Below are 26,078 nucleotides of genomic sequence, written 5' to 3'. Positions count from 1 at the left end.
ATATCTCCTCTTAATAATCTTTTCTCAAGACTAAATAAATCATACTTTTTTTTTCTGTTGATATTTAAACCCTGTTTCCCCCATGCATCATCTTTGTTTCTCATGCTGTTCTCTCATCAACCTAATTCTGTCTTCAAATAAGCTGGCCAGAATAGAATGCCAGTGTTCAAACATGGTTTCACTGGGGCTTTGTAGAATCATGCAATGATACGATTAATATCCTTTGCTTATGATAAGCCAGTTTCCTATTAACCTTCTTTACTACTGCTATGCATTAGATGAAGCTTCTGTCAATAGAGGTTCATTTTCATGTGACACATTAGCTAATTCAGTGCCTTTTAAACTATGCAAAGCTGTACTAATCATTATTATTTGCCTCAAGTCTTTTCATGCAGAATGAGAACTATAAGTGTGCCACCAAAAATCTCTTCATTTGTCCTTGCATACAATAATTATCTTGACATAGTGATTAATAATTATGTTTCTTGCCTCTTAATACAAGTTTTAAAATAAATTTTTCTTTCTTCCATTGTACACATGCTTTTCATGTCAAGAATTGCACAATTCAGTATGACTCGTTCAGTCAGTCAGCCAGGGTCAAAGGGAAAATAAATGTTTCCACAATCTCTCTGGAAACAAAAAACAAGACTACATCTTCAACAAGAATAAAATCTGGCACTCTCGCGTTCATTAGGCTGCATTTGTCAGTGCTGAATAAACAACCTTTCATCAAGTGCAGCAATTTTCTTCGTTCTGTAATTAAAGATTTTTTTTGCTTAATTTATTTATATGAAAACTTGCTGAAGTGAAACCAAAATTTTTATAATGCCTATTTCAAAAAGAGGAATGAAGGTTCTGGATAAAGTCCCAGGTACTGTAATATCTTGATTTATGTCTGAAATGTTATGTGGAGTCCATCCACAGAGGAAAGCTATCCAAGTGTCCTCTACACATTAGAGGAGATGAACTCCTTCTTCCTATATGAATGCATGGTTAGCTTCTAATGCTTGTAGAATTTATAGATTTGTCAATGAAGTATGGACTCTTACTGAGCTTGGCAGTAGAATGGGATCATGCTAAGAGTGAGATAAGATTCTTTAAAGGAGGAGCTCCATCCTTGTTGTTAGAGAGTGGTTTTGGTGTTTTTTTCCTGTTTACTTGAAGACAGGCTTGATGAAGCCAAATTTGGGGTTTGTGGTGTTTTGAGTTATTTGATTGGTAAGGGTGAAAAGTGTTGTTATTTCTCTTTGACTACAGGCCAATACATATATTTAGGACTATTAGATGTCTCTGGGTACTTCCAAAGAGATATCTAGAGCATTGTTAGCTCAAGGGGATCTGTTCCAGTGCTTCATTCTCCTTGCCACTTAGCAAAACTGACACCAGAGCTACACATGAGGATAGCAAGTTGTTGTGGTGCTTTGCCTTTAGGGGGTAAGAACTTCAGACTCAACCTGGATTGTAGATACTTAAAATTTGTAGGATTTTTTATATACTTCGGAAAAACTTTGGGAAACTCTCCTGGGGACATAAAGGGTCCCTATGATAAAACCATCAGGGTAACTGGAAATCTAAGGGCATGGAGGGATGTGATGCTACTACTGTCCATTCACAGACAAAGGTGGGAGCTCTAATCAATTAGACGTATGAAATGAAACTGTGATCTCTCATGTTAGTCATCTGGGACACTTTCCTGCAGTGTTTGAAAGCCCTTGTGTTTATGTTGTTAGAGCAGGTCTTGTTTTGATTCTCTTTCATTTCAAACTTCTGTATTTAAAAATATTAAAAGCTTCCTTGCAATGTTTTCTTCAACCTAAACAACCCTCCTTCTTTAAACCCTTCTTGGTAGTTGGTGTCTTCTGGACATCTGATAATTCGTGTTGTTCTCCACCAAGCTCTGATTCATATTTGCTTTTTTTTCTAAGTGTAATGTACCAAGCTGGATAAATACTTGAGCAGACACCTTGCTATAGCTGGGTACTATTGGGATTGTATTTTTCACTGCCATTTAACATGCTGTTTTCTGCTGACACCAGAATACCTGTGATCCTGACCATCTCTGCTATTTTCAAATCATTCTTAGTTTTGATCTTGTCTAGCAGGGTTCATGTGTTGCCTAACGGCGAGCTGAATAAGCATTCTCTGTCATTCAGGTAGTTACTGAATAGTATCAGATCCAGATCAGAATCTTTTGGACTCCCCTGAAAAGATTTCCATTTTCTAATGAGCCACTGGCAGCCACAGCCTTTGAATCTTTCCCACCCACTTACTATTTTCAGTGTCATATTTTCTGATCAAGTGAGATTTGTATCAGAGGATGAAAAGCACAAGTTTATCTTCTTCCTGGTGTTAATGCCTTCCAGATGCTTATTATTGTCCTGCTTCTGTACACTAGCTTTCAAATGCAGCTTTTTTCTTTTTCTTCTCTTGGCTTCATTTGCTTCTCTGTTTTTCCTTCCCCCTCTCTTTCTCTGGCATTAGACAGTCTGTGTCTTGTGATCAGGAAGGCCAAATAGGGCTATGCAAGAGCTACGTTCACAACCAAGTGCTGTCTTCTCTGCTTTTGTATTTTATGCTTTATATATATATATAATATTAAAGATTTAGAGTTTGATTTAGAACCAAGTACAACATCTGTTAAGACCTTCCTGAAGGTATAACCTGAACACAGTGAAGTTACTGAGGCTACTGTTTGGCGAGACTTTCTTACTGTTTACTCCAAGTTTATAGAGCTTGCAGCTGGAAGGAAACAATAGTTTATACATCAAACAATGGTAATGCAAAGTCAGGATAACCTTAATAAACAAAGCATCTCATGATGTAACTTTGCACCGATGCTTGCTTTAGTGCAACCAAGTACTGTGCTCCATCTTGGTTTGGAGTGAGTGTCTACCCAAATCCACTCAGTTCTTGTGGCCTCCCATCTCCTTTTGCTTCCTAGAGCCAGAGGGTTCTAGAGCCTAGAGCCTGCAGGCTCTTGCTGGAGTGGATTTGCTGCTGGTTTCTTCTGTTTCTTCTCCTAAAAGCAGTCATTGAAGGGGCATTGAGTAGATATGAATGGATGATGTGAAATGTGACCCTAGGAACGGGATTACATGACCTGGCAGGTCTTGTCTGTCTCTGCTGTTTTGATCCTTTTTTTATTCAAGATCACAACCTGCTCATGGTTTCTGAATTGTTAGGACACTATCTTGAACAAGTAAAGCTATGTGTACTGTGTATCAGGCAGCATCTGTTCTTCACAATTCTAGAAAAAAGCAGGATTGATAATAGTAATATATGACAGGGAAGGGACTTTGTACTAGCACTTTTTAAAAAATCAGAGCCATTAAAATACACTTTTTGAATGATAAGACTAAATTTATAACCTAATTATAATTACACTACAGTATATCTCAATCACACTTAAACAGTATTTCTTGCCAAGTATACCTGATTCTGCAGGCTCCATAAACCCTGCACTGCATCTCCTCAAGCCTTATTATTGTTCTTATGCACAAGCTGTCCATAGCACTAATCAGCATCCAGTAAAAAGTTAATGTGCACATTCTAGCTGAGTATGTGTCTATTCTTACCAGCCTCCAGAATAATGCTTTAAAAATGCAATTCTACTGTCTGTCCTGTACAAGCATCCCACATTCAGCTTTTTCCATTGAAGTAACATGCATTTTTTCAGGCATATAGATCACTCAAGATAAACTGGTAACAGTTTTGCAATGGGTGTAATTTAGTTTCAGGGTTGATAGATGATAAAAACACAAGCATTTCATCCACTGATTTTCATTTTAATTAGTTTACTTTTTGTTTTGATTTGTTGGATTTCTCTGCCTCCTAGATATTCAAATGATTCTAAGGAATGTTAGTGGAATATGCCATGGAAACTTGGATTCCAAACGCTCAGACTGGAATAGGAAAGGCAAAGCCACTCATGGCCTTTGAAAAACCTGTCTTCCTTCATACTTTTGACTTGAAGGTAGAGCATGCTTCTGTGCTAGCAGGGAGCAGATACAACATCCAGGCTCTTACCTACCTCAGAGCTCCAATTAACCTTTGCAGAAGACAGGACGGTGCACTTGCAGACAAATTTACCAGTGTAGAAAATACACTTGGTATGCCATTAGTTAAAGAAGTGAAGATAAAGCTGATATTACAGAATCAAAGAATTGTTAGGGTTGGAAGGGACCTCTGGAGATCATCCAGTTCAACCCCCCCTGCCAAGGCAGGGTCACCTAGAGCAGGTGGCACAGAAAGGTGTTCCAGTGGGTTTTGAATGTCTCCAGAGAGGGAGACTGCACAGCCTCCCTGGGCAGCCTGTTCCAGTGCTCTACCACCCTCAGCATAAAGTTTTTCCTCATGCTGAGGTCGAACTTCTTATGTTGTAGTTTATGGCTGTTACTATTTGAATATTGGAGACTGAGTATATTTGGGTCTTGCTGATTGAATTTCACAGTCTGGTTACTTTTCCATTAAAGCATTATTTTGTTTAAACTTTCAAGACTATCCTATACTAGTCATTAATGGTATGCAATGGATTGCACAGCTACCAAAGACCCAAAACCTGGACATTATATGGAGTTTATACTGTTTGTGACTGGAACAAGGTGAGACTGCAATTTCTCTGGGGAGTTTAGGGGGAAGGAGCAGGCAATAGTACAAGATCATTGGCTGCTATCTCCAGCTTAGGCACCTTGCTTGAACTGGGGCTAGAGCGCGGGAGGTGTGTAGTTGTCATATGTCTCGGCTGGAGTACCAAGAGCATGTTAATGCTGTGAAGGTAACACTTTTTCTTTCTTTGAAGCACATTCTTGATTTCTTTTATAAGCTTGGTCTACCACATAGCCTTTTAGTGGCTGCAACTTGAGATTTTCATTCTGCAGAGCAGGTTTGATGTAGTGGCTGGAAAGAGGCCAGTAGTAGTAGAGGCCCCTAGAGCTTTCAGTGCATCATGCTCTTCCTGAGTGGCATCTTCCTGTCATAAAATGTTACGAGAAGTGTATAGTAACTAACTTCATGGCAGGCTCCTTGATGGTGACCCTCCACTTAAAAAGGAGAAAGAGGAGAAAAAATAGAAGTAACCAAACCCCTCTATTTAGAGAAGAGGACTTTATTAGGAGAAGGTCCTTCCTTTTTATGTTCTGCCTCTGCTCTTGGGCCTAGTTTTTGGCTGTGAATTAATTAAAGTACACCAGTGTTCTTTTGGGCTATCACATGTCCAGGAAATGCTGCACAGATCAATCCTGGAGTGATCCTGAATTGCATTTGACTAATACTTTAATTTCCTCCTTGGGCTCCATCCAGCTGCCAAGCCTGGACCTTTTGTTTCTGTGCTTTATGGCAGATTTTGGCTTTGCAGGTTTTTACATTGCTGCCAAGTTAATTTCAGAACTTTAGTTGCCATGACTACTGCTAAGTATTTCTTAAGTTCTCTACTTATTTGCTCAGTTTGCTGCTTTCCTTTTCTTTGTGTGTGTGTGTGAAGTGCATGGACTAATTATCCTACCCTGCAGAAGATGAAAAAGGATGGCGTGTGAGAGGTGAGGCTCTTGATCTTCAGGCTGACTCAGCTGCTCTTTCAGAGCAGCTGCAAAGACTTGAAAGTGCAGCTCTTGTGGCGCATGGTCAGGATGAGGGGTTTAAGTGTGGGGAGGAAGGCACGGGTAATGCACTCATTCTGATGCACTGAATGAGACATGCTAGCACTGCTTCTAATTCTGCTGACTAATATTGTCCTGAGTTTTATCTCGCTGGCTGCTTGCATAGACTTATAACTATATATAGTGCCAAGTCTTAGCTTAGCTTTGCATTCCTGGGAACAATGGCCATCATCTTGCTCAGAGCCTCTGAAGTGCATTATACAGAGAAATCCTGTTTCATTGCTTAGGGCTCAAGTTGTTACACTAATACCAATTGTGATTTTTAAAAAAATTATATATGTGTATAGGTAACAAGTTCTCCGTATCAAGATGTCCTACTCTGTTTATGTAGGCAAGGTCATGACTATGTTTTCAGTCATTTGAAAGAATAGGCCAAGACAGAGCACCCATTGGTGTATAGACTTCTGATTATGATTTGAAAGACTTAGAATTTTGAGGAAAATGTAGTCCTTGTCAGTACAATAAAGCTTGGGAATATGTCTTGGGAGTCCAGGAACATCACTGTCTAGTCTTCAGGTGGGAATAGCAGGGCAAAGAGCCAGGCAGATGTGGAGAAAATGACCTGAGGGGCGACTTCAAGGACTGGGAATAGATCCGCACTTTGCTTCAACTTCTTAGATCGAGGACTGTTCTGATTGCTGTGGTTCTGGTCTGTGGGTGTTAGGGGCACTCGTGATTAGCAGAGTTAAACACGGGATTTCAAGACAGGACGTCTGTGCAGATACAGGTTGTCTAGATGTGAAGCCAGTGCCATTAGAGACATACCTGGAAAGAACTTCATCCTGCTGCTTTCCCAGAAGTTTTATCCATTTACCAAGTACCTGGTAAACAAAATTCATATTGTATTCCTTTGGTCAGTTCCCATAGATAAGGTCTCTTCAGGATGTGTAACACTTCTATTAGTGAATCTCTCTTCCATGCATGAAACAGAGAAAACCAAAGCAGAGCAGAAACACACTGGGAATGCAGTTGAAAACAAATCCTTGTCTCTGGTGTCTAAGGGAACCGAGAAGCTTCTTCAGGAGGGGAACAGTGGTAACCTAGCATGAAACTTCATGAACTCAAGGTGCTGTGTTGTCTGAGAGAGATCTTGTTTGTAACATTGAGAAGGGCAATAGGGAAAAAGCATAACTAGGGTAGACAGGACATCACTGGAATAAAGAGCATTCTGAGAGTTCAGTGCACAAAATCTATGTAATCCATGTTTTAGTGGGACATAAAATCATCAATGATGAGAAATTTAAGAGTTTTGGGAGACCTAGGATGCCCTAGGAGCTCCAAGCACAAAAATTAAATAATGTGCAGAGGCTCTGCCTGTCCGAATTTGATTTTTGTTGTCTTTACCCTTCCAAGCTGCAGCTCTGCACTTTAACCAGTTGGAATTTAAATGTGTTGTTACAGTAGCATCTTTGTTGGAGATGGACCGTGACTCGTGCTCATTAAGGCTACAGATGTCTGCTCAGATTATGTATTTCAAAAGCTTTTTCTCCAATGAACTGTGAAAAGACAGGCTTGAGCAGAGGATTGTGAAAGATAAAATAATAGCTTCTCATCCCTGTGTCTGACAGACTTAATGCAGTTACTCTCAGGTTTTTTTTTGAACTTTGAGACGGCAGATTTGTTCACAGTCAATAAAATAGCCCTCTGAGCACAGCCCGTTACGTTTCCTTTATCAGTCTTTTCTTAAATTATTCACAAAGCTTTTTACACTCCAAAAATCTCTAATCTGTGAATTCAGCATTTCCTGGATACTAGGATTTAATAGGCATAAGTGGCATTGGTAAACTGTTTATTTATATGTGGTACAATTAGAAAACAGATTCTTAAAGGGGAGCGGGAGGAGGGAGCACAAAAGAGTAAATACTCCTTGAATTTAAATTCGCTTGCCCACTCACCTTTTTTGTGAATTTGCACTTAGTAGCAGAGCAGATGGAACTTTTTAAACCTGCCTGGATAATACCTGCTTCTCCTGGGAGAGGATAACTGAATTATCTAGAAATTCAGTTCAGTGACTTCTGTCATGTGTAAACATTTGCTTAAAGTTACTAGAGCAGAGCTAAAGAGTCATGGCTTTTGTTTCCTGTAGTCAAGCATGTCCAGCTGAGAGTTTTCAGGTGTTTTCTGTACCTCACTTTCTCCCTATTACAGTGTGCACAAAATGGATGAAGGTTCCTCAGGCAGTCTCAGCTCAATACCCCTCATGCCCTTTCACACCTCTGTGTATTTACTAGACTCTACAAAACCAGAATGTTATCTGGCAGTTATAAGAAGTTATTAATTTCAACATGATTGAGTGTAAGAGATGAAGCAAAAACGTGATGTAAAAGCCTCTTGTATGCAAAACTGCCTCTAGTTCTGCTACTTTTGTTTTAGCTGTGCCACAGAGCAGTTTTCTTGCCAGAGCATTACTTTGGAAGACTGTTAATGGCAGTTCATTTCTTTGCCCCTGAGTGGACAGTGCCCTCTCCAGGGCTACGAGCCAAGCAGTGCTGATAGGCTCAGGTAATGTTACTTTTGTCTTTTGCAGGTTTGGATTTAATGACTTTTCTAGAAAAGGGAGGTTAGATACAAGTTGGTCTTTTGTGATATTAACTATACCAGAGCAGAAGCGAAAGGCCACTGAATTTTACTTATTAGCACTGTTTGCTAAGGGAGCATAAGATTTTGTCTTCTTGGCCCAGAAATCCCACCTATCTTAAGTTTGTTATTGTGGTGGAAGAAGACTTTGTTTCAATGATAGCTGAATCTGTCTAGGTAGAACTCCATCTTAGGTGTGGTCTATTCCTGTGAAGTTATAAAGACTATCCATGTTTAGGGAGCTGGATTCTTTGAATGGGGAGAGTTTCTCTGTGCAAATATGCAACACTGCCTGGGGCACAAGAAGGACCACTTAGCAGATAAACTAGATTCTTCACAGGAAGAATCTCAGTACTCCTCAGTTAAAGTCACATGGGATAGAATTGGCTGAACTGGTAGAGATACTAATTCCAATCCCAAACACATCATTGCTGTTGGTCAGTTCAAATAGTGCACCAGACAGCACTATTCAAAACAGCACCTTCATGGCTCTGCTTCTGGTTCAGCGATTTCCACACAGATCTGCAGGCATGCCCTTAGGTTTTTCTTGTTTTGAGAGGGACAGTGAACTAAATGGGAATACAAGAAACAGATCTAAAAACCTAAACGGGAATAGTTACTGGTAAATAAATGATGTTTCATTAGCCACAGTAATCCCAATCTCCAAAACAGCATGTTAACTGCAAATTTATTCCAGATCTCTGCACAATATGTGTGTGGTTGTATGAAAAGGGTTGTAAAACCAGATAAAAGAGATGTTTTGTTTCACACTGTCCTAAAGCTGGTCGTCAGATCCCATCTGACTTTTGACAAAGTACTTCTTCTTCAGCAATCTGGTTAATCTGTTTGGATTTATGGAATTGTTTTTCATGTAGGACCTAGGAGATGCTATCCTAAACAGGTAAATATCCTTAAAAGTTTAGAAAAGAAGTGTACATACTTCTCTCATTTTTCTTCCCTTTTAGTAAGATGGAGATTATAAAGAGAAGGGACTGTGCTGCAGGATGATCCCGTGGTAACTAATTAGATCTCATCAGGTCTGCAAAGGCCATACTGATTTTAATCTTATGCAAGTGCACTGTAACCAGTGAGCCAAGGTGAATGAAAGTCTTGTGTTTTACTGGGATGTCATAATATATATATACCTTCCTTGCACTGAAGGCAACAGGTGGTGGTATTCATCCATGGATCAGCCCCTGCAAATAAACTTGTTGATATTTGCATAAAAATTACCTGCTTGTCGTTATACTCCCTGTGCTGGCCCTTGTCTGTGATATGTGACCTGAATTCATTTCTCAGCTGCTGAATTTAAGGAGTGTATTAAAAGAGCCACAGTAATATGTGATGAGCTGTAATTAAAATTACTAATGCATGTCAATTCCCTTCCTCCCTTCTGCTTTGATTTACATTCTTCATGCAGACTTTGTTCACTTTACTGAGTGAGCCAGAGACCTACTGATGACTGGTAACAGTGATTTCTGCTTTCTCTCCAGCACAGTTGCGTGGGGAAATAAATTTAGTAAGGATCCTCCCTGAGGTGTTACACTAAGTGTCAGTCAAAGTCTGTGGCTTGCAGCTGTCCTGCAGAGCTTTGGTCTGTGCTTATAGTGGTACTGTCAGTAAAACACATCTATTTGAGTGCTAGTTTTCTTAGTTGGTAACAGGACCAATAATCATAGGATCATAGAATGGTTTGGATTGGAATGGACCTTAAAGATCATCCTGTTCCCACCCTCTGTCATGGGCAGGGACACCTTCCACTAGACTAGGTTGCTCAAAGCCCCATCCAGCCTGGCTTTGAACCCTTCCAGGGACGAGGCATCCACAGCTTCTCTGGGCAGCCTGTCCCAGTGTCTCACCACTCTCAAAGTGAAGAAATCATGTTCTCTTAGTCCTGGTACGGCCTTTTTTTCCCATCTTATCCTTTCTTACTAAAATGTCTATGCTTTAAACTGGGGATGTTTAAAGGACTTGCCATTTTTATGTTGTATTATCTTATTAACAAATACAGAAGTTACTTTTAGTGATGCTAGAAATTGAGGTTTGTTTAATCATGGAAGTGAACTACCAAAATCAAGTATTGAGAGAGATACCTCTGAACAATGGGTGCTTGAAGAAAGCTCTTCTATTATGCTGGATACAGTCAATATTTATTTCATTATTCTATTGCTAGAGAAATGTATTAGTGACTCTGTTGCAATTCTGAATGACCAAAAAGCAGTTTTGGTTCACAGGGAAAAGAAGGGACAATCAAGATTTACTGCCCCAGCCTTCTACAGTAGGAAATAAAGAATTTGGATGGATCATGCTCTTGTAATTATGTGGCTTTTGGGTTGGATTTGGTTGGTTTGGTTTTTGCTCATCCTCTTGTTTTTCTTGAGGTAGAGGAATGTCAGAATAGCCTGTTTGAGTCTGTAAGGAATTATGGCATGCACAGAAACGGAAATTCTTGCCCAAAAAAAGAAAATCATTTTGAAGGCCACATGACCTTGTGAACATGGGGCTGAAATGGTGTCAGGGGAACGTAAAGTAAAAAAAACAAAAAAGAAAAACCGACTAGATGTCAGGCCTTTTACGTCTTGATTCTAGTGTGGTTTTTCAGCTGCATACTGTGGTTATGGCTTGAACTGGGTTTCTCACCTCTGGAAACACAAGTTGTAACTGATAGGTAGGGATGGGGAGATGCTCCCATGATTGTGCACATACTTCCTGCTATGGTGTGCATTTTCGCCTTTCTCTGTTTGTCTCTGCCTAATAGTTTATGTGCTGGCACTTACTGTGGGTGAGGATGGACTGAGGAACAGCCAGCCAATCTCCCATTGGCATGCATGTGCTTTTAATAATCCAATTTTTCACAATCCAGACAAAAAAGAAAAAACTGCTTTTGTTGCACAGTGTGTTAACAGAAAAGACAGCACATGTCAAACGCAGTTTTACGTTGGAAGAAGTCTGAGGCTTCCTTTTGCTTTTGTCTTGCAGAGGCAGGCAGCGGCCAAGACTACGTGACCTCAGAAAACCAGCTGCTTTACTACCCGAGTATTACCTACGCCATCATTGGGAGCTCTGTCATTTTCGTGCTCGTGGTGGCCTTTCTTGCCTTGGTCCTGCACCACCAGCGGAAGCGCAACAACCTCATGACTCTGCCGGTGCATCGCCTGCAGCACCCTGTGCTGCTGTCCCGGCTGGTGGTGCTGGATCACCCGCACCACTGCAGCGTCACCTACAACGTCAACAACGGGATACAGTACATGTCCAACCAGGCCTACCACAGGCCCGTGGACCTGGACTCCCCGCCATCCTACTCGGAGGCTGTGCTCGACCAAAGGTATGTACAGGAGGTGACTCTGTTTCACACTAGTGGTTACAGCTCTGTTAAGCTGTGCTGCTGCTCCCTGCTTGTTCTTATCGCTGCTTTTGACAGAATTCTGGTGTTGCACTTCTGTCGCATGCATAGGGTCAAATTTTGGTAAATTTGAGCTCTTCCTGTATCTGAAAAATTCATGGTCCTCAGGTCCTTTTACTGTTACTGATATTGAAGGGATTTGAGGCAAACTTAAGTCATGTTCTCTTAGCACATGTCAGAGATTTTGAGGATAGTAGGAGAGTGCAAAAAAAGGTATCACTTGTCTAGTATTGATATCCTGGGCTAGTATGGAGTCAAAACATGAAAACTGAATTAGCTAAAAAAACAACTATGTTTTAGGTTGTAGCATTAAAAAAAAAATGTCCTGTTCATATATGGTAAGTATATAAAAGTGAGAGAGTGCTTCGATTCATCTACAGAGAAACTGTTTCATTCTTCTGCTCTGCACTACTTTACCAATAGAAGAAAAGAACAGGACTCTGAAATGTAAAGCACTGTTCTTATTTTAAATAGCTGAAAGTGCTTTGAAGTTTGGTGGGTGGGTGTGGTTTGGCTTATGATGTTTGTGATGTTTTTGTAGTTATGACACTGGTTTTATGATACAAACTATAATGATCCAGATTGTTCACTATCACCCTGTTGTTATTTTTTAAGTATGAACTGTGGGACCTAAGAATAATAAATTTACATTCCTGTTCTCTGCTGCCTTTGGCTGCAGATCCCTTGTCTTAATGTTGACTTTCATAATAATGATTTCTTTTCATTAGTAAGGACAACTAAATGAACAGCTGTCCAGCTTGTAATCATTTCTCACCTGAGCTGATACAAACCATCAGCAATTTCAGAGCTAATTGCTCCCAGACCTGTTATCAATCTGCTCAACCCTTCAGTCCCTTTACTTGTTTGCTATCAGAACCACAGAACAGTTTACCTGAATGCAGTACTCATCTTGTCTGTGCCTACTTAGCAGTTGCTCTGTATGTGGTCTCGTGACAGCAAAAGTGATTTGTCAATGTGGAAAATTCAGTTTGTTATTTATTCGTAGACTGTAAGCCATTAATCTCTGTCACTTAATGGAGGTTTCCTGGGAGCTTCAGTCTAGTGTTCACATCATTATCTGTAGGTGTAAATCCACCACTTACGATATTTCTTTCAAAGTGCTTTCTCTGGCATAAATATTATACAGAAAAATTTTTTACCTCTTGCAGCTGTCTTTGAGCCAGCTTTGTTGGAAGTCCTAACTCAGAGTGTGGATTGTTAAGCAGGATATAATTAGTTATGCTGCACCTTGACCAGAAACCTGGGTTCCCAGGGTGGGTGTGGATATTTTGGAATTACCTACAGGCAGATGTGAGATCTCTTCATATGTGTCATAATTGAAAAACTAAGAAATACTGTTTGGTTTCTTCATAACTGGAATACTGTGTGCTGTCTTCTGTACCACTGTTTTCAGTAACTTCTTACTCTGTTGTGTATCTTACAGCAGACCACCTTGGTTTGACCTTCCTCCACCGCCTTATTGTTCTGAATCTGAACCCCCCAATCAACCCGATCTTCCTCCTTACCGATCTCGGACAGGGAGCTTGGCCAGCACGGACACCCCCATGGCAGAAAGTCCTCTGGGCACATCCGACAGTTGGACAAGAGACATCCATGGCAGCACGGATGGCCACAGAACTCTTCTTGGGAGGACAGTAGATCAGAGCGATTCTCTGGTCAACCGCGTTGCTGAAAGAGAAGTGTAACTGCTCCAGCTTTTGGGATGGGCAGGAAGGCATTTACTGTGTCTGTATGAGTTAGTCTGCAGTGGCTAATGGGTTTCAGGGGGACATGTGCCTGAATGATGACTTGATTTGAATTCACACTAAGTTATTGTTTGAATCCAGCATTTTGGGCTCATCAAGTACAGAGGACTAAACCTGGAGTCACATCAACTCTTCGTGATATTTCTGTGGGCAAGTTCTGGTTCAGACAAGTAAGAGAAACATCAGTGCTGTGTCAGAAGAACTGATGTGGTGTATTTATTGGACTGCTTACTGTATATGAATGTATATATGTGTGTGTATAATATATACAGAAGTTAAACACAAGAACTGTGCCAGAAGGACTCTGGTTTTCAGACTGCCTCCCATCTTGTCAACATGTGAGCTGTTTCTTCTTACTGCCTGGTGCCAGCTGGTGGTCAATGAAGCACGAGAGGCAGTCACTCTGCTTGGAGGTCTGACGCCCAATGCCAGCCCCCTGGCAGTGCTCGAATTGCAAATGATGTCTTACTTGACCCCTCTCTTCATGGCCTGGAACATTCTCACCATGAAGGAGTTTCAAGCTTGTAAGGATGCAACAACTCTAACTGAGCAAACAAGGTTTTTTTACAGATGCTAGTATCTAGGCCAGATTTGCATGGGTTGTCTCAGCAACACCACAAAGGTTGGTTTATCTGTCAGACTTCAGGGCTGAGTATAGAGGCACTGAAGCTTCTCAAAAACACAGCTCAAGACTTCTTTTCCTTTGTGGAAAAACAACATTACTCCATTTGTTCCCTCTTAAAAAAAAACAAAAACAACAAAACATAACTAAACAACAAAACAAAGAAAACACCCAAATTGTTAAAGCTAAATCTTCAATGCCAAAACCAGTCTGAGGCAAACACCCAGCCCAGAAAGCTTAAAGTTCAATGGCTAGTTTGTTGTATCTGTAAAATACCCGGAAGTAGGTCATGTGGCAAAGGATGTTGGAATTGTTGTCCCTCTCTATAACATGTATGTACATGCATGGAAATACATGTGTAATACTACATGTGGGTATGTATGTAGTGCAACACACAGGTTTAGTTCTACTGCTCCACAAGAACTCTAAACTGACAAAGTTTCATTTTTGGTGATCTTGTTTTTTATGGACTTTTTATGGAGTTTGCATTATTCATGTTCATTTGGTTGAAATTTCAACTTCTGCAGAAAACCAGGACTGTTTATGTCTGTTTTGTCCTAACTCTTGGAATGGTCTTCTGTCGAGTGTATTTCAGTGCACCTTATTGAAATCACCCATGTGAAAGCACCTCAGAGGTAAAGGTATTCAGAGTGGCAAGAGGGAAGAAGCCATGAGTTTAAATGCCACTGCAGTGCTGTGCTTGTGCTCCCTATCCAGAAAACAGTGCAGTGTCTTCCTCTTGTCCAGGGGGAAATTTGCCTTGAAAAACTATTTGTGTTTGTCTATCCCACATTTCCCACTCCTTTTATGCAAAAGAACTGTGCCATTAAGCAGACTTTGCTGTTTCAAGGAAATGAAGGAAGCAGACTGCCCCCACCTCTTGCTTTCTTCCTCCCCATCTTTCTAAGGTAACTTCTTTTGCCCAAAAGTTACATGTTCAGGACCCAGGAATTTTTGAGCTGGAGTGTAGGTAGGGGAGCAACTCAAGTTCGGTCTCAGTTCCCACACATACGCCTTAATTTTTTTGGTGTTTTTTTTGGTGGTTGGTTGGTTTTTTGGTTGGTTGGTTTTTTGTTTGTTTGGTTTTGGTTTTGGGGTGGGTTTGTTGTTTGTTTTTTGTGTTTTTTGTTTCTTTTTTTCATTTCCAGTTCTGAGGTCTACTGCCATGATATGTAAGAGGCAGGGGCCAGATAAATTTACAAGCACAGGTACCAGGACTGAGATGATGTGGGGGAAAGTATTGGAGAGTTCTAATGCTGATGGGCTTGGTTGACTTTGGAAGCAGATTAATGGCAGCCTGTCATGAAGTGTTGTTGAAGTTGTTGCTCCTAGGTCCTTGTAAAGCAGTGTACAAGATTGGGTCAGATTTCATCCTTGCTGAGAACTCAAGTATTTAATTATGCTGTTCTTCACCAAGCAGGATTTGGCTTATTAATGACTCCATCCGACACTGTAGGCAGACTGTTGTCATTGTCACACAGCAGACAGTGATCCTTTATTTTACAGGTACACCAAACTCAGATACACGAATGAGTTAATAGTACAGGCAGGTGCAGGGATGTCTCCTGTGATCACTGGGCCCTGCTGTCCCTCTTGCCTTTCATTAAAGTTCTGTTTGGCCTTTGTAAGAGCGATATCAGAATGCTGTATCAGAATTAACCTTGGATGTTCTTCTATTGCAGTTTTAAAAACTTTATATTGAACTTGAAAACATACCATTGAAGAGTTTGCAGTAGTTTCATTGGAATTAGATATCTTTTTTATTTTAAAGTTGCCTAAGGCTGTATTAGTGAAACTATATCGTTGTGTCCAGTATCCCTCAAACAAGCCTTCCATGGGGAATTACATTTCACCATGTGTATTCTAAGACACCGGAGTGTGTTCAAACCAAATATTTTGTGCCTATGGCATCTGAAAAGCATTGCCTTGCATTGCTAAGAAGTGGGAAAAGAATGAATATAGCCTGCTTCTTCTGCCTTCTGTGTCAGTCACTGTTATATATGTACATATTTATATATATAAAAATACTCTTTCAGGTTGTATATATTCATATAACTTTTGCATTAAGATAGTCCATTTGGACTTTACAGAGAAAAAAAAAAAGAAAAAACATTCTAAATGGTGTGACATTTCCCCTTCTAGCTAAGGGAGTATTTATCTTTGTATAGGAATCTTCTAGTTTTTGAGAACACAAGTTATAAAAGCAGATCGTGCCTTTCTGTTTGAATGTTGATTTGGGAGGCTGTTAACTGCATTTCTGGGTGTTGTTACATGTCATTGTCTAGAGATCCAAAAAGGGCAACAAATCTTGTCTTCCTCTTTGTTATTACTCCTGGGGACCACTGAACTTGGAGGATGACAGAAGTTCAGTATCTTGCTCCAAAAAGATATGCTAAAACTTGGGGTGGTTGATCTTACTCCAGTTTTCTGGTTTGCAGAACAGGTTTGCTAGCTGGTTGCTTTGGAAATTGCTGTAGTATTACACAGAAGTTGTTTATGATGTGTCACTTTTAGTAGTGTTAATACAGCGTTACACTGCATTATTCAGTGGAATCTTTGGGAAATGTGCTGATTAAATTAAATATTTCCTTGACAATCCAGTAGCTTTTCAGCATTTAGGCTGAAGTTAAATGTTCATCCAATACCACATGGTAGGATTTCTTTTCCGTAGTGGGTAAAATTGGATTGATCATCCTATTGCTTGCAATTGCTCTTAACCTTTTAGTTTGAGGTTAGTTGTCCAACAGCTTTCTTTTCTACTTAATATTTAAACAAATGGATGTTATTTCAAAGACCCATTCTTACAAAAGTAAAATCAGTTAAAGTTTTCTTCCAGAGCCAAATTCTGTTTCCACATCTGTGCTGAATGGTGACCACTGTTGAGTAGTCCTCCTCAGCGCAGGTATTAAGGTATTTGAACAAAAGAATTTGAAGAAATGACTACTTGAGGTAAATGAAGAAACGTGGATTAACCTGTTGGAAATAAGGTTATTTAAAACCAAACAAATAAATTTCAGGAGTTCTGAGTGTCTGTAACCTCTGCTGAGATCAGAGTGCTGTGTATTTAAAATTAGGCCATTAATGTTTCTGCTTGATAGTAATCTGAAATTCCTTGTAAGGCAAATTACTGTTTACCTCTGGTATTGGATATGGAAAATTGGCAGTAATGGTTTTAAAAGAGAACCTGTGAATAATTTTCTTGGCTCTTCTCTGCAGTGACATACACAACAACACTGACTGCATTGCAATTTTTAAATAACTCTGCATTGATTCTTACTTTCCTTTTAAGTCAAATCTGTTTTATTTACACTACTTCACTTTGATACAGTTAATAGGGCCCTTGTGATAGATTTAGAAACTGAGTGGAGGAAAGAGATGACTCTTATTTTAATTAATGCTGCAGCTTGTTAATCTTGTGCTCTTTACTTTTTAGACATCTTAGGAAAGACAAATGGTTTTAGTAGATAAGAAAAACTATTAATGATGAAAAGGATGGAGGGACACTGATTCTGATTTTTAATGAATATTTAAAATTGTATAAATGAAGGAAAAAATTAATGCTGTATTTTTAATGTGGTGATCAGAGGACAAGTACTATCTTTAACTATTGCTTATTGGAAGTTACTTGGCATATAATGTCTGTAGTTAAAATGGTAAGACAAGGGCTTTTCTTGCAGTTCTTAATAGATCTGAAATATATTTTTATTAACACAAGGTTATATCACACCCATGGACTAAAATGTGGACTGCAGAAAGAATTTGATTACTGTACTGGATTCTGCCTTAATGTATCCCAGTACAGGACAGTGGCCTTCATTTGTCTTTTTTTTTTTTTTTCTGGTTTGAGGGGCTTTGTCAACTTGAAATGGAGAAGTAACCTAAACACTTTAAGGGAGGTTGTATGTTGAAACCTAACCTTGTCCTAAATTTTTTGTAAACTGGAAATCTTCAAAAATGTATTCTGTATTCCTGAATAAAATTGGTGTTTTAATACTGTTCACAAGTGAGTGTGTCCCCTCATGAAGCCTCCGTTGTTTTAGTTTTATAGCTTCCTATGTGAGCCTTCTTACAACTTCTTTTGCATTCCATTTTGAGTTTTGTTAAATCTTTGTGGGTTTAAAATATATTTTTAAAACAAAGGTATATTTGAAACCCACATGTACCTGCATGTATAAAAATATATTATACAAATGAGAATCACTTAATTTCATAATTTCTCATTTTACTGTTCTGTTTGTACTACCAAGGATAAGGCATCTGAACCAGTGGTGTTTTGTTCTCTGCTTTGTTGCAGAGCTCTAGAGGCTTCAGCAGAGATTGGTGCTCTCTGCTGTATGTGGATTTCCTAACAGAGCCAAGGGACCCTCAGCGTTTCCTTCTCCTCACCACTTTCCCACCACTTACGTTTCCAGCACAACGTCTCTGTTTATCTCCAGGTCTGTGATCCAGGTCTGATCATGTCCGACGTGTGAGCCAGATTCAAGCTGAGATGCTTTGTGGAGGCAGCATGTCTGGCTGCAGTCCCATGCCAGGACTCTTTCCCTGGCAGATGCTGGTGCAGGCACCACCACTATCATGGGAACTGTCCAACTCCATGAAGTCCAGGCCCACTTGACATCTGGATCATAGCCACTCTTTTTATCAAAGTCACTCTAGGGACTATTGTTAACAAGTACCCCTTAAAGTTACTTTAACAGACTAAGGAGAACAGATGCAAATGTTACATCTAAATATTTGCATCTGTATCAGAGATTGGGTTGACGTATTTTACTTCCATGACTCTTCTCCACTTGCTACCTTCACAAAGGCACGCCACTTTTACCGTTATCCTCACTAATTAAATCACATACCCTCACTCAGATTCTCAGATGGTAATCTTTCTTTGATGCTGGCAAACTGCCCCAAAATAACAGTGGATCCAGAATTCACACCAGCAGCACAAGGAAGATGGAGCTGTTGAGGCTGCCACAATGGGCTCTTTGCAGGGGAGGGAATGCCGCGGTCTCAGAGCTGCCTCATTCAGTCACATCCCAGCAAGAGCTATTCTTGAGAAATGTTGATTCAGAAGACAGCTGCTTATAAAAATAAATGCCATACTCTCTAGCTAAGCTTGATTAATCTTTTTTATTCTCTCTGATTTGTTTAAAGATCTTAATTTTTATACCTTAAAAATTAAATAGGCAGCAGTGGTTTCTGAGTGCGGCTTCTTTTCTTGCTGGTTTGTAAGCAGTCTCTCAATCAGTCAGCCTCAGTTATCTGTTGGACAGAGAACTAAGCAGCTTTTCACTGTTTGGGGAGCAGTAGTCCAAAATGATGTGCTGTTATTAATTGAAGACATCTTCATGTGGAAATTCACAGTTCTGCTTTTCAAAGTGAAGTTGAGGGTATGCATATTGCATGAAGCACTTTGGAAAAGTACTGGATTGATCTCTCTAGGGAATTAACTTTTCTGTTTATCTGCCAAATGTACTGTGAATAGATAAACTGAAACATGATTTTCTGCTTCCCAAAATCCCAGTAGTATTCCTTACAGCCTTATTGAGGGGACCACTGGAGAAGAGGTAGAGCAGTTTTGGGGCTGGTCACACCGTTAGCATTTCTGCAGGAATGGGTACTAAGTGTTTCAGTAGTGCAGTTGCTTTGGTGCTGGATACCATGCAGAAGACCCCTATTCACTGAGAACTGATTCAGGACCATCACTTCCTGTATGCTTCCAACAGCCCCTCTACTCTTACCTAAGTCTAATTCCTATCAATAACCTCGAGGTAAAACCTTTCATATTTCATTATTTGATACCACAGCCTGTAACTCATTCAGATTTAAACCATTGTCATTTCTTAGCACAAAAGTACAAGAACCTTCACCTCTGTAAGAACAGCAGGAGCAACCGCTCAGCTTCACCCAAACCCACTCACTTCTGGAGGAGCACCCAAGCAGTTAAACTGAATGAATCTGAAAGGTTAGTTTACATTTATTTGGAAGACCTGCCATTTCCTTGACAGATGGGAGTCATGTTGCAGCATAGTGATGAAGTATGATGTCGTGTTTGACAGAGTAGATTTTTCTTCTCATTTGTTTGCAACATTTAGTAAACACTCTTCGCCCAGCACTGCATCCAAAGCAGCACTAGCTTGCAGAGTGTATGGGATAAGGGAGGACAGCAAGGTTGGCTGTTTGAGATATATGTATGTGTGTGTGTGTATGAAACTCCTTTGGAGATTTCTTAAGTGTTCCAGCTGTTTTACCTGAATAAGAAGTATTTAAATGCTGCACAGTAAGTGCATTTGCAGACTAAGGAAATATGGTTGATATTTGGCTGCTCTTTTGCTAATTTCTGTTTACTCAAATATGGTGCAAAGTCAAGACCAGAAATTCTCCATGCATCTGTTGCTGTATTTATTGTTCTTCCTTGGCAGCCTGTGCAGAGCAGAACCGGTGAACTACCCCAAGTGAATTTGGAGAGTGCTTTGCTTCAGGAATAAAGGAGCTGGCCTGCATTTCCATTTTCAAGGTATCGTGTTAGATATGCCGGTTAAGACATGGATTACATAAAATAAAATCATACCTGAGCTTCTACAGAAAAGAAAAAGAGAAGCCACAACCCGAAAGATGCAGCAGATCTTCATCAGCAAAGCCAGTCTCTGGAGCTGGCTGCAGGTCAGGGTTAGAAATTCACATAGAAGTGCACTGTAAGCTCAAGTGGAGCTTCGAATGCAGCACTCACAGTAGAAGGGGTTTGCTAGAATGAATTGGTATCTGTTACCTGAAATAGGTGAAAATCATTCTTAGACCAATTGTCAGCTTCCTTCAGGAAGCTAAATAGAAATCCTTTGGCTGCTTTGTTAAGTCATGCTTCTCAAGTAACTAATCAGTCTTGTTACTCTTTCTTCTTCCTTTTTATCTGTTACAAACGAAGATTTGCACTGTTTTTTAAGTAGGGGATACCTGAGACGGCGAGAAACATAAAGATGAGTTTCAGGAATAACAGAACCTGCATCTTCCAAGATCCAGCTTCCTGACCACTGACTAGTGCTGTCTTATCCATACATTTGTAATCTTTTAAATCCATTCAGTTTTACAGAAGATTTGTTTTCAGATTTAAGGAGGGGAAAGAAAAAAAACCAAAGGTAAGTCTGGCCTTGTAACTGTTTCACGTTCTCTTTGAAAAAATTCAGGTGATGATCAAAACCATAAACAAATACTTGAATTCCTTATTTTCTTCTAACTTCTAGGTGCTTGTTTGCCCTATTATTTTTTCAGACTCATTGAAACAGTTATTCTGTATAGCTCTTTGCATGGAGGAGGATTCTGCTCTAGAATAAGATTCCAGACTTTGTAGGAAAGTTGTAGGTAATGAATATGTGGACTGTGAGTGTCTCCCATAAGGAGCTGTGGTGTATTGGAAACAGGTTGCTGTAAATAATGCTCGTTTAAAGATGTGAACTGCAATTGCAGTGTGTGGAGAGCAGGGCCACAGGTTCCTACAGGTGCTGAAGAAACACTTTGTCAGATGGCTGGCACATTTTTTGCTTTACAGAACTGGGGAAAGGAGGGGGAGAAAATGGGAGGGAGAAATGTCATTTTGACCCTGAGTGTGTAGGTAGCCCGAAGTGATACAAGCAACTACAGAGGAGAGTGCAACCCGGCTGCCTTCATGCTGGCATTTGAAAAAATAGCTCAAGATAGTGCTTTGAAGGGTAATGTTATTAAAAAAATAATAGAGTCTCCACTTTCTTTTTTGGTATTGATATGAAGAATGAGATGACTAATGTGGGTGTGAGAGTGATTTGAAATGGTTTTTGAATGGCTTTTTTTTTTCTTCTTTTGAAATTTTAGATGAAGTTAATTATGGAATGGCAGCAGCATCTGAACTGAAGGGAGTGCTTTTATCTCACCTCCTGCTTTTAAAATAGCTGTGCTCTTATCTCTGCTTTGACGGTGCAAGGGGAGAGCACCCTGGTAGGACCTGGCGGTCACCAGATGAATGAAATGCCTTACAAGACCTGAGGCCGTTAAAGGCCTCAGCAAAGATATCAAGAGCCTGCCAATGTGCTGATAGCATGTTTTGTATTAATCTGATGAAGTAAGCAGAGGAGCTGCTTCCAGCATAGGCAGGTTCAGTGTAGGGAAGCACTTACTGTGCCCAGCGAGACAGGCTTTGAGCTGTTCTGGGCTGTCAGGGGAAGGTGTGGTGTGACACCGAGACAGAGGACTGAATGCAAAACCCTAGGAGAACGAGGCCCTGGCTGGGGAGGAAGAAGGAGGCAGGGAGCTGGAGAACCAGTAGCATTGCTGCCTGCTAATCCCATGAAGGCAGAAATTGTCTTTGCTCTTGTTTTTTTTCCTGGGGATTTGCCTGCGCCAGCCTGGGGATGTGCGTGGTGAGATCCCAGCTCACAGGAGTGCTGAAGTTGATACTGCTGTGTCAGGGTGAGCCTTCCTTAAGCTGCTGGGTAATGAACCTTATAACCCTGTTACAGGCAGAGGTTAATCCTGCTGCATGGTGTGTTGGGTAGCACCAGTAGCTTCAGGGGTTATCCATCGCTTCTCAGTGACACAGGACATGCCTGCACAGGCACACCTAAGGGTTTCAGATCCTTCTGAGGAAAAGGCACTTATTTCAGTGGATGAAATCTGATCTGACATTCTACAGTCACCTGTAGCCAATGGTCCATCTCTTGTCCAGCTGAGCTGTGCTGGATGGACTTTTGATGGTGACTATCCTACTTCTGAAGTGAAAGAGCCTTTAAAAAGATGATCATTCCTAGGATTTTTATTTTTCAGGTCACCAAGGCGGAATCCGTGTGAGGGGAGCTCTCGAATATGCTCAGGGCTTTGGGCTTCAGCCTTCTCTCAGTGACTGAAATGGTAGCTGAACCTCTATGGCAACGCCAGGAGTAAGTCTGTCTGAAACTTGTTAAACCACCTTTTGGGATCCAAACATCCCCTTGAACAGAAGCAGCAAAGATCCTCTTTACCAAATGGAATGTGACAGGTCTAAAGGCAAAGGGGAGGAAAATAAGGGGAGGGAGGGATAAGAACAAGAGCTGTTATCTGGAAACAAGCTTGTGCTGTACTCTTTGGAGAATGTCTTGACTTCGCACCGTCAGTCACCTACGAAGGATTCCTGAGGCTATGGGGGAGCTTTCCCTTGCAATTCTCAACTGTTAGGAAAATGCCAGAGAGTCTGTCTGCCCTTATCTCTGTTCAGTCTGAGAGTTTATTAAGATACCCTGAAGAATTTCGCATTCTATTTGTCCCTGTGGTTATATCTCTTCTGTCAGCTTCATTTTACTTGTCCCTTTGGTGAAGGTTTGGTGCTCCTGTGCATGCTCAGTCTGAAGAGTGCCTTCTGGCCCTTGCTTTCTCTTCAGCTTACATGACTGCTTTACAGTGCCCTGCTGATGGAATGTAATTCAAGGAATTAAAGTTATCTCTGAACTTTTATGGCATATTTCCACAGCCCAACATCTGCCAGTGGTTCCTATCACAATTTGAGATAAGGCCATCTTATATGGGCTTTGTATCCTATTGTATGATGTGTTTTACATTCATAGAATAATTTCAGCTGGAAAATGCCTTTAAATTAATCAAGACCAACCATTAACCCAGGACCATGTTCCAAAGTACCACATCTATACATCTTTTAAATGCTTCTCCAGAGATGATGACTCTACCATTTCCCTGGGTAGCCTGTTCCAGAGCTTGGCAACCCTCTTGGTGAAGAAGTTTTTCCTAATATCTGGTCTTCATCTCCCCCTGGCACAACTTGAGGCAGTCTCATCTCATCCTGTCACTTGTCACCTGGGAGAAGAGACCAACTCCCACCTCACTACAACCTCCTTTCAGGTAGCTGTAGAGGGCAATGAGGTCTCCTCTGAGCCTCCTTTTCCAAGGCTAAACAACCCCAGTTCCCTCAGCTACTTGTTCTCTGTACCCTTCACCAGCTCCATTGCCCTTCTCTGGACAAGCTCCAGCACCTCAGTGTCTTTCTTGTCATGAGGGGCCCAAAACTGCAAACAGGTTCGTGGTGTGGCCTCACCAGTGCTGAGTACAGAGGGACAATCACTGACCTGGTCCTGCTGGGCCACACTTTCTGATACTCTTCCTGAAGGACCCCTCTTCTGCAGTGGCAGACTGGAAAAGTCTCTCCCTAGCAGCACACCAGCACTGGCTTGTTAACACCGGGCATCTGAGGCACCATTCATCCTAAGGCAGTCATATTTTCAGTCAGCAGCCTGTGCGAGGGGTAGGGAACTTTCCTGTAAGCAAGACCCTGGATTCAGACAGATTAGCAGTGCACTAGTTATGATGTGCTTGTGGTTTTCAAGTGTCTTGTTTTTTCCAGTGGGAAATTACAGCTTTGGCTGTAGTCTGGTGAGTCTAGGAGTCACAACTAAAGGAAGAAACTTTCAAATCCAGGTTCTAAACCAATAAATCATCTCAGATGGTTACTGCTGAGTTAATGGCCCAGTGAATAAACAAATCCTGTGTGATCCTTCATGCTTCTAGTTTGCCTGATCTTCATTCCCCCCCTGCAGCCTATCCTCATCACCCAAAAATCAAACACAAGGCAATATAATCCAATGCAATGTGATAGTCTCCTTTTCCTTCTCTGGCAGGGCTTGTTTTTCATCCTGTGCTACAGAACAAGGGGGCCATGAACACATGAACCTGAATTCCTGGCTCCCCCTCTTCTTCAGCAAGAAATTACTCAGATATTTTTCCAAGATCAATGAGTTGCCATCATGTCCCAACAAGCTTGCAATCCCTGATAGAGACATGAAAAATGATTGTTTGTCTTTTGGGTGACACTGGCACTCTGGGTGACAAACGCTTCCCTCTTTATGCCCGTTTATGTTATGGCATTGTGCATCTTTCTAGATAAGCTGTGTGGCAGCTCCCTCGTTAATCAGACATTGCTGGCCTGTGAACCGGAGGCCTAGAGCACTCTCTGCTAGATTTGACCCAACTGAATGCAGGATAGAAGGGGCTGATGGTTCTGGGAGGACTGGGATTATGTCCAGTAAAATCACATTTCTCTACTGAGAGCCGTGCACTCAGATAAACAAGTGAGCCCCTGGAGTATTAGCCTGATTATTTAGCAACCTCTCCTTGAACTGTATAAAGCATTTAATCTTCTTTAGTCTGCAAGTAAACCAGTGATTCTCAGTTAAGGTAAAAGTAAAGGGAAAATTATCAAGAAATTGTCACTGGGTGCTTTTAGACAAGATTCTGAAAAAAGCCAAAGAACAGCACTTTATCATTTTCTATTTGAAAAATATTAGTTCTGAGCTTTTAATTTTGGAATGCTGAATGACCTCCTAAAGACACCCTGCCCCCCAAGTGAGACTGCTAATGAAGCAAACAGATGTTGATTTGAATAGAGTAAAAGGACGTCATAAAGATGTGCTTTGAAATAACCAGACAGAGCAAATTACACAGGAGACTATGGAAAAGAAAATAATGGAAAGCTGAGAGCAAACCACCACAGATCATATTGTTCACCAAATGGCCCAACATGGGAGTAATGGCCAGTCTTCGCGAGCGAAGATCCGGGGAAGGTCTTTCCACCTTCCAGCCTGCGCACTGGATTTTTTAGGTGAGACACAGTGTGCGCGGAACTGAGCCCACCCTTTAATCCTAAGGTTCATCTGCCGGGGCCAAGCGAGCTTGGACGGTGGCAGCGAGGTCCTTAGGACGTAGGTGGGTTGCCTTTAAGGGCTAACGAGCCCCACCTGCCCGGGAGTGGCCCTGACCGGGAATCGAACCCGGGTCTCCGCGGTGATAGCGCGGCGCCTTTACCACTAGACCACCAGGGGCTCCTTAACATGGGAGTGGAGAGCTGTTTAATTATCTTCCATAATCCGATATTAACAAAACTTCTTCTAACCAGAAGATGTTGGGCTGATCATTAAAGAATTGTAGTCCTGATCAAGCACAGGGGCCAGTCGCATGCATCTGTCTGTGTCTGTGCATCTCACTGCTGTCTCCGGGGCTGTGCGTGTCAGCAATGACATTTGTTTGCTTTCTATTTTAAGCAGTGCCTGGGAGAA

At 41.0% G+C, this 26,078-nt stretch overlaps 1 protein-coding gene across 4 annotated transcripts in view; it reads left to right on the top strand.

The window, feature by feature from the left end:
- LDLRAD3 (low density lipoprotein receptor class A domain containing 3) overlaps positions 1-15,054 on the top strand; it is a 104,730-nt gene extending 89,676 nt beyond the window's left edge. For 3 of the 4 annotated variants that reach the window (XM_050334947.1, XM_050334950.1, XM_050334949.1), the window contains exons 5-6: positions 11,211-11,556; positions 13,079-15,054. In XM_050334947.1, the coding sequence (XP_050190904.1) occupies positions 11,211-11,556; positions 13,079-13,340 (608 nt within the window). In that variant the 3' untranslated portion in view covers positions 13,341-15,054. The remainder of the gene's footprint in view (positions 1-11,210; positions 11,557-13,078) is intronic. The other variant, XM_050334948.1, reaches the window with a different exon arrangement.
- Positions 15,055-26,078: the final 11,024 nt, after the last annotated feature.

This window comes from Myiozetetes cayanensis, unplaced genomic scaffold (genome assembly GCF_022539395.1).
Source record: "Myiozetetes cayanensis isolate MyiCay16 unplaced genomic scaffold, myiCay2020 scf6-25, whole genome shotgun sequence".
NCBI classification, from domain to species: Eukaryota; Metazoa; Chordata; class Aves; order Passeriformes; family Tyrannidae; genus Myiozetetes; species Myiozetetes cayanensis.
Note: the sequence above shows the minus strand (reverse complement) of the source record. Positions and strands in the feature narration are given on the sequence as shown.